General features: G+C 41.5%; 1 protein-coding gene and 1 pseudogene across 3 annotated transcripts in view; both read right to left on the bottom strand.

Moving 5' to 3' along the window:
• Positions 1-6,540, bottom strand: part of PALLD (palladin, cytoskeletal associated protein) — a 383,511-nt gene extending 376,971 nt beyond the window's left edge. For 2 of the 3 annotated variants that reach the window (XM_006081879.2, XM_006081880.2), the window contains exon 1: positions 5,591-6,540. In XM_006081879.2, coding sequence (XP_006081941.1) covers positions 5,591-6,486 — 896 coding nt within the window. In that variant the 5' untranslated portion in view covers positions 6,487-6,540. The remainder of the gene's footprint in view (positions 1-5,590) is intronic. The other variant, XM_014456605.2, reaches the window with a different exon arrangement.
• A 4,188-nt stretch (positions 6,541-10,728) lies between these two features.
• LOC102417965 lies at positions 10,729-11,508 on the bottom strand (annotated as a pseudogene).
• Between the last annotated feature and the right edge of the window lie 2,324 nt (positions 11,509-13,832).

Raw genomic sequence — 13,832 nt, 5'->3', positions numbered from 1 at the left:
CCAATTACGGCATCAGCTGATGTCAGTAACAATAAGGCTCATGATTGGAGGAAGCCTGTTTGACAAGGTATGGGCAGCTACGCACCCACGCGGCTCCCTCCTAGGATGACTTCCGTATATAAGACGCCCCTCAATTTTCAGTCTAATGATTTTAGAAAAAAATAGTGTCTTATACATGGGAAAAATACGGTATGTGCCACATTTTCATTATCCATTCATCCAACAACAGACATAACAAGCTTTGGTGAGAAGGTGAAGAAAGGGAGCGCTGTGCATTGTCGGTAAAAAGGTAAACTGATGCAGCCACTGTGGAGAACAGTATGGAGGTTCCTCAAAAAATTAAAAATAGAACTACCCTCTGATCAAGCAATCTCACTTCCAGGTGTATGTCCAAAGGAAATGAAATCATTATCTCAAAGAGATATCCATTTTCTTTTTGATGAATATTTAGGTTCTTTCCAGTGGGTTTGTTTGTTTTTTGTTTGTTTTTTGAAACAATGCTATGAAGTACCCTTGTACACATGAACAAAAGTTTCTTCCAGGTATACACCTAGGAGTGGAATTTATTCATTTATTTATTCAACACATATTTCTTGAGCACCTATTACATTCCTGGCACCATTCTAGGCCTAGGGACACAGCAGTAAGAATCACATGGAAGTCCCTATACTCAAGGAATTTATATTCTACCAAGGGAGACAGACAAAACAAACAAAATTAAAGAAGTAAAATGTAGAGCGCGTCAGGTAAGTTCTATGGAGAAAAACAAAACCAGAGAGTAATAGAGAGTGTTCTTTTTACATAGGTAGTCAAAGAAGGCTATATACTCTGCAGGTGATACTTAAGGAGAGGTATAAAGGAGATGAAGAATCCAACCCTGCATATATCTGGGGGAAGAGCATTCTGAGTAGAGGAAACAGCAAGAGCACAGGCCCTGAGACAGGAGCATGCCTGGCACATTGGAGTACAGCCAGGACACCGCTGTGGCTGGAGTGGACTAACAGGGTGAGTAGTAGGAGATGAAGTCAGAGAAAGGGGGCCTTATTGATGCTTCTAAGGACTATAGATTCTACTCTGACTGAGATGAGAAGGCACTGGATTGCTTTGCACTGTGTTGTGATCACAGTTTTATTAAAAGAACCATGCCAGCCCAGCCAGCGTGGCCTAGTGGTTGAGTGTCGACCTATGAACCAGAAGGTCATGGTTTGATACCCGCTCAGGTACCACATATACCACATGACATTAGTAAGAAAAGTGAATTGGCAGCCTGTATATATTTCTATTTTCTTTGGGGGAGATGGAAATTTCTACAGAGAGCATTGCAGTTTTGATATGGCTAATCTTCTTGCTCTGGCCTTTGATGATGATCAAAGTCTCGCTAATGTAAACTAATTGGAGACATTGGACATGCTGAGTTTTGATTATAAAATGAAATAATTTAATTGCTTTTATGTGTACATTAATTGAATCTTTCCTGAGCTAATAATGACAACCTAATAGGCATGATATGATTAGCTATGAGTAATTATACTTAGAATATTAAACATGGCTGGACTATTGCTAGCTCCCATTTTTACTGCAAAGAGTGGGTGTTTAAAGTAGATTTTTTTTCCTTAGGAGTATGTTCATATTTACCTTACAATGTAATTTGAATATAAGGATGGTTTGGACTACTGTTCATAAATTGGAAATGATGTTTTGTTTGGAGTTAGTTATATGAGTGATTGAATTGTTTTATAGTATTAACTTATTGGAGAGAGAGAAACTGTAAATTGCTATGTTCTTTAAATATAGAACAATATCATGGAAATTATTAGGACACCATTTCTTTAAAGATATTCAGAATATGAATTCCAATCCTAAGAGATTTTTTAACATATCAATTCCACTTATCTTTATTTCTGGAGCTTGTCAGTAAGCCTTGCACAAGCAGCAAAACAACAGTGACAGTAGTTAAATCTTCTTGGAATCACTACAGGACATGATCAGGAATCAGAAAACCTGAGTTATAATCCAGTCTCTACAACTAATAATGATTTTCTGTTACTAGGCAAATAATTTAAATCTTAATTTCCTTTTATTTACATGCTTTAAAATATATGGTTACCAGAATAAAATATTAAGTATAAACTGAAAACATAAGGCCTTATTTTTATAAATTACTATAGGTAATTTTAAACTAAAATCCTTTATGAATTTTTCCCCAACTAACTAAAGTTGAGAACAGGAAAGGTGAGTGATGTAGGGAAATTCTGACTTTTAAAAATTTAATGTAATAATTAAAATTGTCATCAAATAATTTGCCTATAATTTGAGTAGTGTCTAAATTGTATATAACTGAGTGTTATCTAAATTGTATATAACTTCAATTACACATAAGTTTTTCTTCCATCAGTTTTCCTCTCTTTTGTTGAGTTTTTGTTGGAACTATGCAAGAACAGAGGAGGAAAATAGAATTTTTTCAGTCCTATTTATGATGATAACTGGTATCTTGTGCCAGTTATATTTTTGGGAAGGTGAAGTGATTGTACATAAAGTAGAAATGTCTTGAGATGACTGGCCTGGCTTTGATCCTACTGTTCCCATTAATCTTTCCTTTAGCTGGGCTACTTCATCTACATCTGTGAGTTTCACTATGTCCAGGTTCCCAGACCAAATGCTTTCTATTTAGGCAAAATTTAAGAAACTACAGACCAGCAGCATAGTAGCCCAGCCTTGTCAGTCTAGCAATTTATTTCCCTATTCTGGACCCAGCACAAGTTTAGTTACTAAAGTCCTGCCTCATTTAGTCATGTCTAAGTCTCTACTTCCTGCTCTGTCCTTTTGAATCAGTAAGTAGCCTTGCCCTTTACTCACCTAAATGCTTAAAGGGCAGAATTTTCTCCCTGTGCTCCAGTCCCCTCCCTGTATCTGCAACCTGATACCTGCTTCCATATTTTCCTGTGGTGCATTATTTTTAAGTAAGTCTGGATTTTACCAATGCCAACTGCACTCACCTCACTCACCTCCCGTACAGCTGCCAACTTCTCAACACTGAATGAACAGCCAGAGTCTGTTGGGCCTCTGCTTATAGAGGCCTTTCCCCACAAGTTCTGTCACCTGCTTCTGGAACCTTCGGAGGTGGCCTACTAACCAATAGGTCCACCTAATCTCTACTTCCGAGTCCCCTGGACTAGTCAGTATGAGTCAGGTTCTAAAATGCCCCAGTGCAGCAACTCTTTCTTAAAGGTCTTCCTTACACAAAATTTCCTTCAAAGATGATTTTCTCATTAGACTGCCATGTCTCATGCAGAAAAGGAACTCAGTGAATGTTCTTCGGCATTTGGTGCACTTACAAATCCATGGCATGACCAGTATCTTTAGAACAGAAATTAAGAGAATCCAATGCTCATTTACTTTGCCCCTCAAAAACCAACCAACCAACTGAACAAACAAACACACAAAAACCATCCAAAACCCCCCAACATCCCCAAACTCAGAAGGATATAAAAATGATCAGCTAACTATGGTCATTTAAACAATGGAGCATTCTCATCAAAACTTAATCACTCAAGAAGAGCACAACTTGTAATGACTAATGAACATTGGTCCTGGGCTTTGGTGGACAGAGAGATGACCAGAGAAAACTAGTTAATAATTCTGTAGCTACCAATTAAATTAATGCCTTCCTGTTTCCATAAAGAAAAAAAGAGGCAGACGCATGAATTTGATGGCCCCTCAAATTACCAAATGGTTACGTGAACTTTGGTACAGTTGAATTAATCCTTTGATGTTAAATGGGTTGATTTTGTCATTTTTGAAAGGGAGTGGTATACTTACTTGCCATGGTAATACATTTGGAAGGGGCCTATTTTGGAGGTAAATGTAAATGGAGTCATATGTAGTTTGAAAACCTGTGGAACTGTTTGACATGTGACTATATTTCTAATGAAGAATGATTTGTTCCCAAGATTAGTGGGTTTTAAAAAATTTTAAATAGAATCCAAAAGAAATACTCAATTTTATTTCTGTTTTAGACAAAACTATAAGACATATTTTAATGGAAAAGATAAGTATTAAAATGACAGAATTTAGGATGACATATTTAATTGAATGAACCCATTAAGAAGTTTATTACTGCCCCCTGCTGTCAGTTTCTAAAAGAAATATAGTCAAATTACTGTAAAAATTGACTTAGGGTGAATTAGTTGAACAAACTGGTTGGGAAAAAAATTCCCTGCCTCTAATTATACCACCTTTTAGCCAGTTATGCTAATGCTTACACCATTTTTGTGAGCAATGATTTGTCAAAACAAACAAACAAACAACTCTAGCAAAGTATCTATTAGTGGATATAGGATGAGGAATAAAGTTTGTGTTTTGTGAAATACTATATCAATGCATTTTAGACAAAGATGTCCTTTATAATTTCTCCAAATTTCATAATTTTGAATTTACTTTTTAATATTTATGTAATTTCGGTAAAACACTTCTCATTAATAAAAGCAAAACTTTGAAAATAAATGGCTTATTTTTTTACAGTATAATCCTAGCTTGAAATGTTACTTTTATTTTGGCACATAAACTTAAGAAATGAGAAATAATAAAAAGAATAGGTGATGCCAATGTAGAGCCACTAGTGCAAGGCCTTGTTTTACTCTTTCACATATGATTATATTTAGGCATCATGAAATAGAATTTGGTAGGTATTATTAGGATTTCCATTTCACAGATGAAGAAACTGGGTCCCAGAGTATAACTTGTCTACTTGGTCAAAAGGTGGAGCCATGACTGGAAACCCTGCAGTCTGACTCCAGGATCCCTCCTCTTAACCTTTTGCACAGAAGGAAAAAACTCTGCAATGAAGGAGGAAGAATTTATAGAAATTATAATGGACATGGTGATATGTTTATTGATGCCAACTAACTGCACGCTCATGTAACTGTTACTCTTTTCTGGGCCCCAGGCTCTAGTGTGTGCAGCCTGTGCTCGAATAACAGAACTGTAGCGCTCCCACTTTGGTTTAATTTTGTTAGGAACGTTCTGCCCTCTTTGCTTGCACAAAGGCGTGTGGGAGTGATTATCTTAAGTGAAAATGTGCCAATTGAGCCCAGGCTTAGACCAGATTATACACTCAGTGGCTATTCTTGTGGTTGGCCTCGGTACACCTGTGCCTTTCGTCTGTGTATCCCCAGACAACTTCGAGCTTTAGCCACACTGTCAGCCATCTTCAGCAACTCATTCCAATCAGGCACACACTTTTCACAGTACGTTGAGTAACTCAGTTGCACATTTTAAGTTTCCCTGGCTGTTATGAATTCCAGAGTCCAATATAACAAACTGTTTGTACTCTCTATGCCTGTCCGGTCCTTTGCCTTCCCCAGGTATTAGGTGGTTCATGACAACAAATACTAGTATATCCCACCCACCAGGGACACGGAGGTCAACAGTATTTGCAATTCTGGGATGGCTTTCGCTGAGCAGGTACCTGAAAACAACACCTCAGGCTCCAGAGGGCTAACCAGACCGGAACCCTCTTCTCCTCCCACATTAAAGCAAAATCAAAACTCAACACCACTCATTTGACAATTCAACATTAAAACATTCTTACCTGACTCGAGGAGCTGGGTTTCCAGTGACTCGACACTCCAAATAAACTCTGCTTCCTTCTGCCACTTCTTGGCTCCGCAGCTTCTGGATGAAGCGAGGGGCCGAGGAGAAGTGGGGTGCGCTCTGGGGCTGGGGCTGGGGCTGAGGGATGCTACCGCCCGGCACCTCCTCCTCCCGGTCTGCAGGGTAGCAGGGCCTGGCTTCGGGTAACTTGACCTCCGCTTCCATTTCTTGCTGGTCCTCGGTGGGGCTCTGGCTGGCAGAGGCACTCCTCGGGGCTGACGGCTGATTTTTGGGAGACAGGTACCCACTGTCTGGTGACGAGGACTCCCCGTTTGGGCTCCTGTTTCTCGGCTTGGCCGCTTCTCTAAATATGGATGTCAGCTCCTCGATGAAATTAGCCGCCTTGTCACACAGCTGGCTCTGGGGGCCAGGCTCACTCCGATAAGCCGGTGCGGGCTTTCCACCTGCGCCCGGAGTGTTGGCGCCGCGCTTTTCAGCCTTTCGGAGGCTCCGGATGTAGCTGGGTCTGGCGAGCAGGGGTGAGAGGGCAGGTTTCCTCTTGGAGCCCTGGGAGGAGAGCCCCTCAGTCTGCTCTGGCCTGTTATCTGGAGGTCTTTCCGAGGAGGTGGGCTCCCCCGATTTGGTCTCCTTGCGGGAAGGGTGTTCACAGAGGCCTGCAGGAGAGGTGCTGAAAATCTGCGAGATCTCCTTCTCCGAGTCACAATCTTCTGTCTCGGAGTTGGCTATGGCTCTCCGGGCCAGGTCAAGGCTCTTGTTGATCTCTTCCTGGCTGAGAAAAGCGGAGAGCTCAGGGAAGAAGTCAGCACTCTTGCTTTCTTCCTGCATGTCTGATAGGGAATCATAGAAGGAGTCATGGGAGGAAGTCTCTGACATATTTGAATAGTCTTCATACACCCTGTCTGCTTTCCACAGGAAGGCCAGAAACACTGGAAATCAGGTTACTTCTGTTTTGAAAGACAACATACACAGAATTGCTGTGAGCGGTAATGTTTTGTGTGTGTTAGCCTAATACTACTAATTTACAAATTGGGAGAAACATTAAGGTAAACAAATATGGGGGGTCCCCAAAAATGTATACCTACACTTTGAATAATTATAAAGGCAGAGTTTATTAAAATGTATTTCCTTTTCAAAATTGAGCTCTCAGCTGTTAAAGTGTGCATACATTTCTTGGGGGGACTGTATACAGTTGACCCTTTAACAATATGGGGTTGAACTGAGTGTTTTTGTTTTTGTTTTTGTTTTTCTATATTTAAATACAGCCCGCCCTACCTATTCTCAGTTTGGCATTTGCAGATTGAACAAACCTGTGGTGGAAAACAGCTTTTTCTCATTCCCAACTGTAGATGATTTCCAACTGCAGATTCCCAACCGCAGATTCACAGACTGGAAAAGACTGTTTTCTATCCATGCTTGGTAGAGTCCCCTGATGCAAAGGTCCAACTGGAGTTGAGTTTTGGGGAAGTCAAAAGTTATATACGAATTTTCAACTCCAAAAGAGGAGAGGTGTTGGCTCCCATACCCCCATGTTGTTCAAGAGTCAACTGTAGTGTTTGAAAAACAATTTTAACCTGTTCTATTAACTAAGAAACATTAAGTGTACTTGTACTTACCATCTTAATTTAATATTTGCCCTGCAAGTGAATATTGAGTATGTTACTAACCAGCATTGAATAATTCAAGAAGATGGTATTTGCAGTAGGCGCTATAAGTGACTATGAGTGTAGTAGGGCATTCTCAGAGCCTCCTTCCCTTCCCATCCCTCTATAGGCCTTATGAAAACTCTAATTACGTTAATGTTAGGAGATTAGTAACTTACTGATATATTTTTAGTAAATTTGACCCTGTTTATAAAATAACCACAAAGTACATTTTGATTCCAATCTTCATTTATTTTAAGTTTTCAATGAAATATTTAAAACCTTATTGTTTCATCCTTTTCTTTGTTCAGCCATGTGCTTTCATATTCCCTAATTCAACAGTTAATTTAACATATAGTTAATAATCACTTATAAAGTTTCAGGTGCTAGAGGTGTAGTTATGCTCTAACTGGGATTGGTGAACTGTAAGGGCCAGATAGTAAATACTTTTGACTGTGCACTGTACAGTCTCTATTGTAACTCCTTAAATTTGACATTGGAATATCAAAACAGCCATAGGAATACATAAGTAAATAAGCATGGCTGTGTGGCAATAAAACTTTATTTATGGACACTGATATTTGAATTTTATGTTTTACATGTCAAACACATTATTTTTCTTTTGAATTTGATTTTTTTACAACAGTTTAAAAATGTAAAAATATTCTTAGTTTGCAGGCCATGCAAATACAGATGGTAGGATGGTTTTGGCATAGCAGCTGAAGTTTGCCGAGCCTTGATCCAAATGGCTAACACAATCCTTATATTTAAAGAGGTAAAAGTCATGTGGTATGGTAAAGATGGGGGATTGGAGAATACATTAAACAAATAATATATAAATAACCTAGAATTTGGTTAGGGTGTCAAAGGAAAAGGAAAAGAACTTGGTTGCTATGCGAGCCTATCTTACCGTCAAAGACATGTGAGAGAACTATGTGCCCTGAATAGGACATTTATATAGGAATGTTACCAGCATTAAATAAAAGGTGTTTCAACACCTGCCAAATAATTGGGCATCAATTTAACTTCCACTGCATTTTGAACTAAATACAGTGGGGCCTTGACTTATGAGTGTCCCGACTAACGAGTTTTTTGAGATACCAGCTGTCTCTCGGCAGATTTTTTGCATTGAGTTGATAGAGTAATTTGAGTTAATGAGCTCCTTAACGAGCTCCTTAACGAGCTCGGTCTTGGAACGAATTAAACTCGTAAGTCAAGGCCCCACTGTATTGTGAGGCAGTGACTCTCTCATTACTCTAAGTGCACTGCCCTTTTTCTACATATTGTTCATAGGATGATAGAGGGAAGACCTAGAAAACTTGCCCTGGCTGGTGTGGCTCAGTTGGTTGGGCATCATCCCAGGCACTAAGAAGTTGCTAGTTGGATTCCAGGTCAGGGCACATGCCTGGATTGTGGGTCGATCCACTGTAGAGGGCATGCCCAGAGGGATCCGATTGATGTTGCATCGATGTTGCTCTCTTATCCCTTCCTCTCTCTAAAAATCAATAAACTAGTCTTTAAAAAAAAAACTCTAGAAAACTTCCTAAGTAATTTTGCCTCACAGTTGAGTCTGGAAACCAATAAAAGGGGGGCTCGCGGGGGGGCGGTGACTCTAACTTGTAATTTTGTGAGAGTGACTTGTGAGACATCGTCCTCGGAATTAAGTACCCTTTGAGCTTGGATTCCACCCCCTTATAAAAACAATTTCCCACCAAGAATTCCTCCAAAAACATTTTCCCCACCCGGCACATTAGAATCACCTGGGAATCTTTTTAAAATCCTGATTTCTGGGCCTCATCCTCCAGAAATTGTTTCTTTGTTACTAATGTTGTGGCCCCACCCCATAACAAAGAAACAGAATTTCTGGAGGATGAGGCCCAGAAATCAGGATTTTAAAAAGATCCCCAGGTGATTCTAATGTGCAGCCAAGGTTCAGAACCACTGGCCTAGAATAATGAGATTTTCTTTTATTAAGTGTAATGTTATTTTCTCTCACAAGACTCAAGAGAGTCAGCTTGCATTTTTTTTTTGGCCCCTGAAAGTCTCTAATCTCAAAAAGCATTACATAGAAGGTCCCAGAAATGCACCTCAAGGACCTGCTGCCACATAAGGATGATTCACGGAATCTACTAATTCAGCAGAAGGTTTGTAACCAGAGATCCTGAAACTCATTAGGAACCCACCATATCTCCTTTAGTTGAATGTTACACTTGCGTCTTAGATGTCCACTTAGAAAGATGACTCACTTGGTTGAGCCTGAATTATGAGATTCTCTACATTCTAGTCCTACTCTACCCACTGAACCGTATTTCCCACTGTTGTCCAAGTAAATCTTTTTTTTTTTAAATATATTTTATTGATTTTTTACAGAGAGGAAGGGAGAGAGATAGAGAGTTAGAAACATCGATGAGAGAGAAACGCTGATCAGCTGCCTCCTGCACACCTCCTACTAGGGATGTGCCCGAAACCAAGGTACATGCCCTTGACCAGAATCGAACCTGGGACCCTTCAGTCCGCAGGCTGACGCTCTATCCACCGAGCCAAACCGGCTAGGGCCCAAGTAAATCTTATAAATCCGTTAGAGTGGTCTCATCATTGCCCGCCTCTTTATCAACCCAAACATTCCTCTGATTCCTTTGTTCAGTCTGTGTTCCCCGATGGAACCGTTCTGATTCCTCAATAATTCATTAAATATAGCCTATATATGGAGAATAGCTATATTCAATGTATTTTGAATATTTGAGTATATTTTGTTTTTATTCATTTTTTTCTACTGAACTCAGTACTGATAGAGATTGGGGAACATTTTAGTACTGAACTCAAGGGGTTCACCACTTGGGGTGCTCTATTAAAAATCAAGACATGGTTGTTACAAGGTAGTTTAATTTTCTAGCAGCAAGTAAAGGAGACAAGGAATTTATATCCACACCTCTGCCTCCCAGAAGGAGGCTTAGCCATTGTTGGTATACACTATTTGGTCAATTACATGTTGATGTCTTCTTTTTGAAGTTGGCTACACTTATCAGGTTGTGTTCCTTTCAGCTTATCCGGTTTACAGCTGGTCTGCAAAATACCGTGTTACCTTTTCACTTTTAGCAAAAATAGCCTTTAGTAAGAATGGTCCAAACCTTGAGACCCTTGTCCTATCTAACGATTTTGTGTCAACCGCACCTGGAGCTAAGCTGAAAGTCCAGGTAAATATTGAGAACAAAACCTTTGATTCTGAAGTGATTAACTTTTGAAACAGACTCTGGAATAGATATACCACATAGAAGAGAATTCCCCATTCAAGATATATTTGTGGAGTATCTGGGAGGACATGCCAAGCAGTGTGCTAGGCACTCAGATATAATTTGGAAAAGACAAGGTTTCTGCCCTCATAGAACTTAATAGTCTATAAAGGACACAAATAAGTAATAAACATGTATGTTTTAGTAGTGTGTCAAGTGCTGTGGTGAGAGAACAAAGTGCTGTGTTAGCATCTAGAAGGGACAACGGGGCACAGAGCACACCCCTGGCAGAGCACAGTCGCATTTTTATTCTCCTGTCCCACCGTGGACAGGTTTCACAAGCGCCGGTAGATCTGACACCTCCTGTCTGAGGTCTCCAACTGCAACTTTTTTCTTCTGAGGCTTTTTCTTCCCATCCGCCACATCGCTGTTGCTGGCGGCTGCCAGAGAGTAGAGGCCAGCCTCCAACAGCCGCCTCCCCTGCCGCAGCTCTGCAACCCTCAGCTCCTCCGGAAGGGCCCAAGATGGTATTAAGAGTGGAGCCGTTTTCCCTTTTTGCTTCTGCCTGTGCAATATGGTACAGTAATGTCTCCATGGAAAACCGCCTTGCTAGAAGGCGGGGCTTCATGTCCTTGCGCATCTAAGTGCATACTTGTCCACTGGGCGGTGGCAAGGTGCGCAGTCTCAGAGGCGCTGCAGCTGCAGCACGCCTGGGACACAAAGGATCCTGGGAAGCAATCGATGAAGCCGTGGCTCAGGCGCAGTGTCCTGTGCACCCTGATGCCCTCTTTGCACGGCCTGTCTGGGGAGACCATGACTTTGCTTTCCAGCACCTGCAGCTTTGGGGTCCCCTTGGCTTGTGGCAGGGTGTGGACCACGTCCTGGAGCTTTTTCTCTTCCTCGGCAGAAATGCAGTCGCCAGTGCGGGCAGCATCAGTGTGTAAGTAGTAAACCCGGGGAAGGTGGTTTTGGGTTTGAGTCCGGCATGAGGTACAAAAGACCATGCCGATACAGGATGTCCCAAAAATGTATACACACTTTGAATGATTATAAAGTCAGTGTTATTAACATACAGTTCATTTTCAAAATTTAAAAGCATTTACAGAATTTTTTTTTTTTTTGGTCAAGGCACTGCTGATAAAGCGAAGCAAATGGAATCACAAACACCAAGAATAATTTTGTTCATTATTTGTGCGCCCTCAATTCGTTGACTGTTGCCGGTTTTGTACCATAAACTTTATCTTTTATGTATCCCCATAAATAATAGTCTGGTGGCACTTTAGGATAAATTTTCTTTGTTCAAAGCTTAGTCAGGCTTTACCCATTATTTCAAATTAGTTAAACCTGAAAAGGATCGGCAGTTAAGGGAGTTATCAGCTGTTAAAGTGTGTATACATTTTTGTCATTCCAGGCGCAGCACCGACGTGACCCTGTGTCATCGGGGATGACCTTGGAAATAGTTCTGGTTTTCCCCCGGTCTGATGTGTGTTGATGTCCACCATGCCTCACAGTACGCAGTCACGTGGCAGGCCTTCTTGTCCATGAACCGCCAGTTTTACTTAATTTCAGCTGGTGCGGGCTCCTTAACGAGGCACATGTTCATGATTCTTGCTGTTCCATGAAAAGTTCTTAAACAGGCCTTCCCTTATATCTATACACACATGTGGAAGTAGCTGAGGACGCCTTTGTCCTCGAAGAGGCATCCTTCTCAGAGAGGCATGTGCTTCAACAAAGGGTATCTGGAATAAATAACAGCCACAGGACTAGATGAAGAGCCAGGTGCCTCCTCCTGTGACTGAGGCGCCTTTGTTTTAGTTGTTGGCTGAATTCGATAACTGACCATTTGGGTTGATTTTTTAAATTTTCTTCTGATGCTTTAAATTCTTGCCCTTATGTTTTAAAGTCACCAATAAAGAGTGAGTGCTCCAAACCCTAGGCACCCACCCACAAATCACACCCCCCCCCCAGCCCTCTATTTAAGAACTGGCTTTGTGCCCCTCTAAGTCATAAACTCTTTTTTTCTTCTTCTAAGTTTCTTAATAGTTTATCACAGAAGGTTGTCTTGCAATTGTAATAAGAACTACAGGGGTCCTAGCCCGTTTGGTTCAGTGGATAGAGTCTTGGCCCACAGACTGAAGGGTCCTGGGTTTGATTCCCGGTCAAGGGTCAAGGGCGTGTAGTTGGGTTGCAGACTCGATCCCCTGGTCGGGGTGCATGCAGGAGGCAATCAATCGTTGTGTCTTTTTCACACTGATGTTTCTCTCTCTCTGTCTCTTCCCCTCCCTTCAACTCTCTCTAAAAATCAATGGAAAAATATCCTCAGGTGAGGATTAAAAAATATATAAATAAATGTCTTGAACACCCCCCCCAAACTCCCCCCCCCCCCCTACAGGCTTGGGCCAGGTGTAATGTGCTTGGAAAGAAGAGAGATGTCTGTGGGAAGCTTATGGGGCCCAGGTGAGTGCCCCAGGCATTTCTAGCCAATTACTACTGATTGACTGAGATCCTGGGAAAAACAGCAATGCCTTAAGCTACAACACTAAGACTTTATGACAGCTTTCCTCATCACTAGGCCATAGAAAATTTTCAGCTCCATTTTAGTCCTATGGGACCACTACGGGGTCTGTCATGGACCAAAATGCCCTTATGCAGGGCCTGAATGTACAGTCTTGCATCCCCGAGAAAGTTTGGCAGACTCAGATAACTCAGAGAGGTCCATTAAACAGAAATCACCTGGAGATGGGGAAGATAGCCAGAGATAAGGTTAGAAAGCAGGAGTGGGTCAGAGAGGGCCTGAAGCCATGCGAAGAGCTTGAATTTTCTCCTATGCACAGGAGACAAAAGAAGACTGTGAAAAGCATCCCAGAGTTGCAATTAAGAAACAATATTGATTGGAGCCTGAGCAGGAGACAGAGTCAGGGGAAGAGGAGGCGTCTGTAGTAGTTAGGGGTTGTGTGTGTTTCTCACTGTTTTATTTTTGATTGCCCACCATCTGAACCTTGTTAGTTTTGGATAATTCCTCATGTTAGGAGCCTCAGTGAGAAACTGAGTTTATGTATCGGAACGGGATGTAAAATCTCCAAATATTTGCTTCCCCAGCACCTTGGAACCTGGGCATAGGTCTTGGCACATGGCCGGGACTTGGCAATTAACTGCATCCACCTCTTGGACTTGGAAGCAGGATCCCTGGTGAAACCTTTCTGACAGCTGGACACACATGGTGACAGCAGAGGCAGCACCGTGGAGTGTTCAGGGCAGCAGTGGCAGCTGTGCAGGGGGGTATCCGGGGTTGGAGATGGAAGCTGTGGTGTGAACTCTTCAGCTTTGGCAACAGGGATAGCCACACAGA

Source organism: Myotis lucifugus, unplaced genomic scaffold (assembly GCF_000147115.1).
Source record: "Myotis lucifugus unplaced genomic scaffold, Myoluc2.0 scaffold_1, whole genome shotgun sequence".
Lineage (NCBI taxonomy): Eukaryota > Metazoa > Chordata > Mammalia > Chiroptera > Vespertilionidae > Myotis > Myotis lucifugus.
Note: the sequence above shows the minus strand (reverse complement) of the source record. Positions and strands in the feature narration are given on the sequence as shown.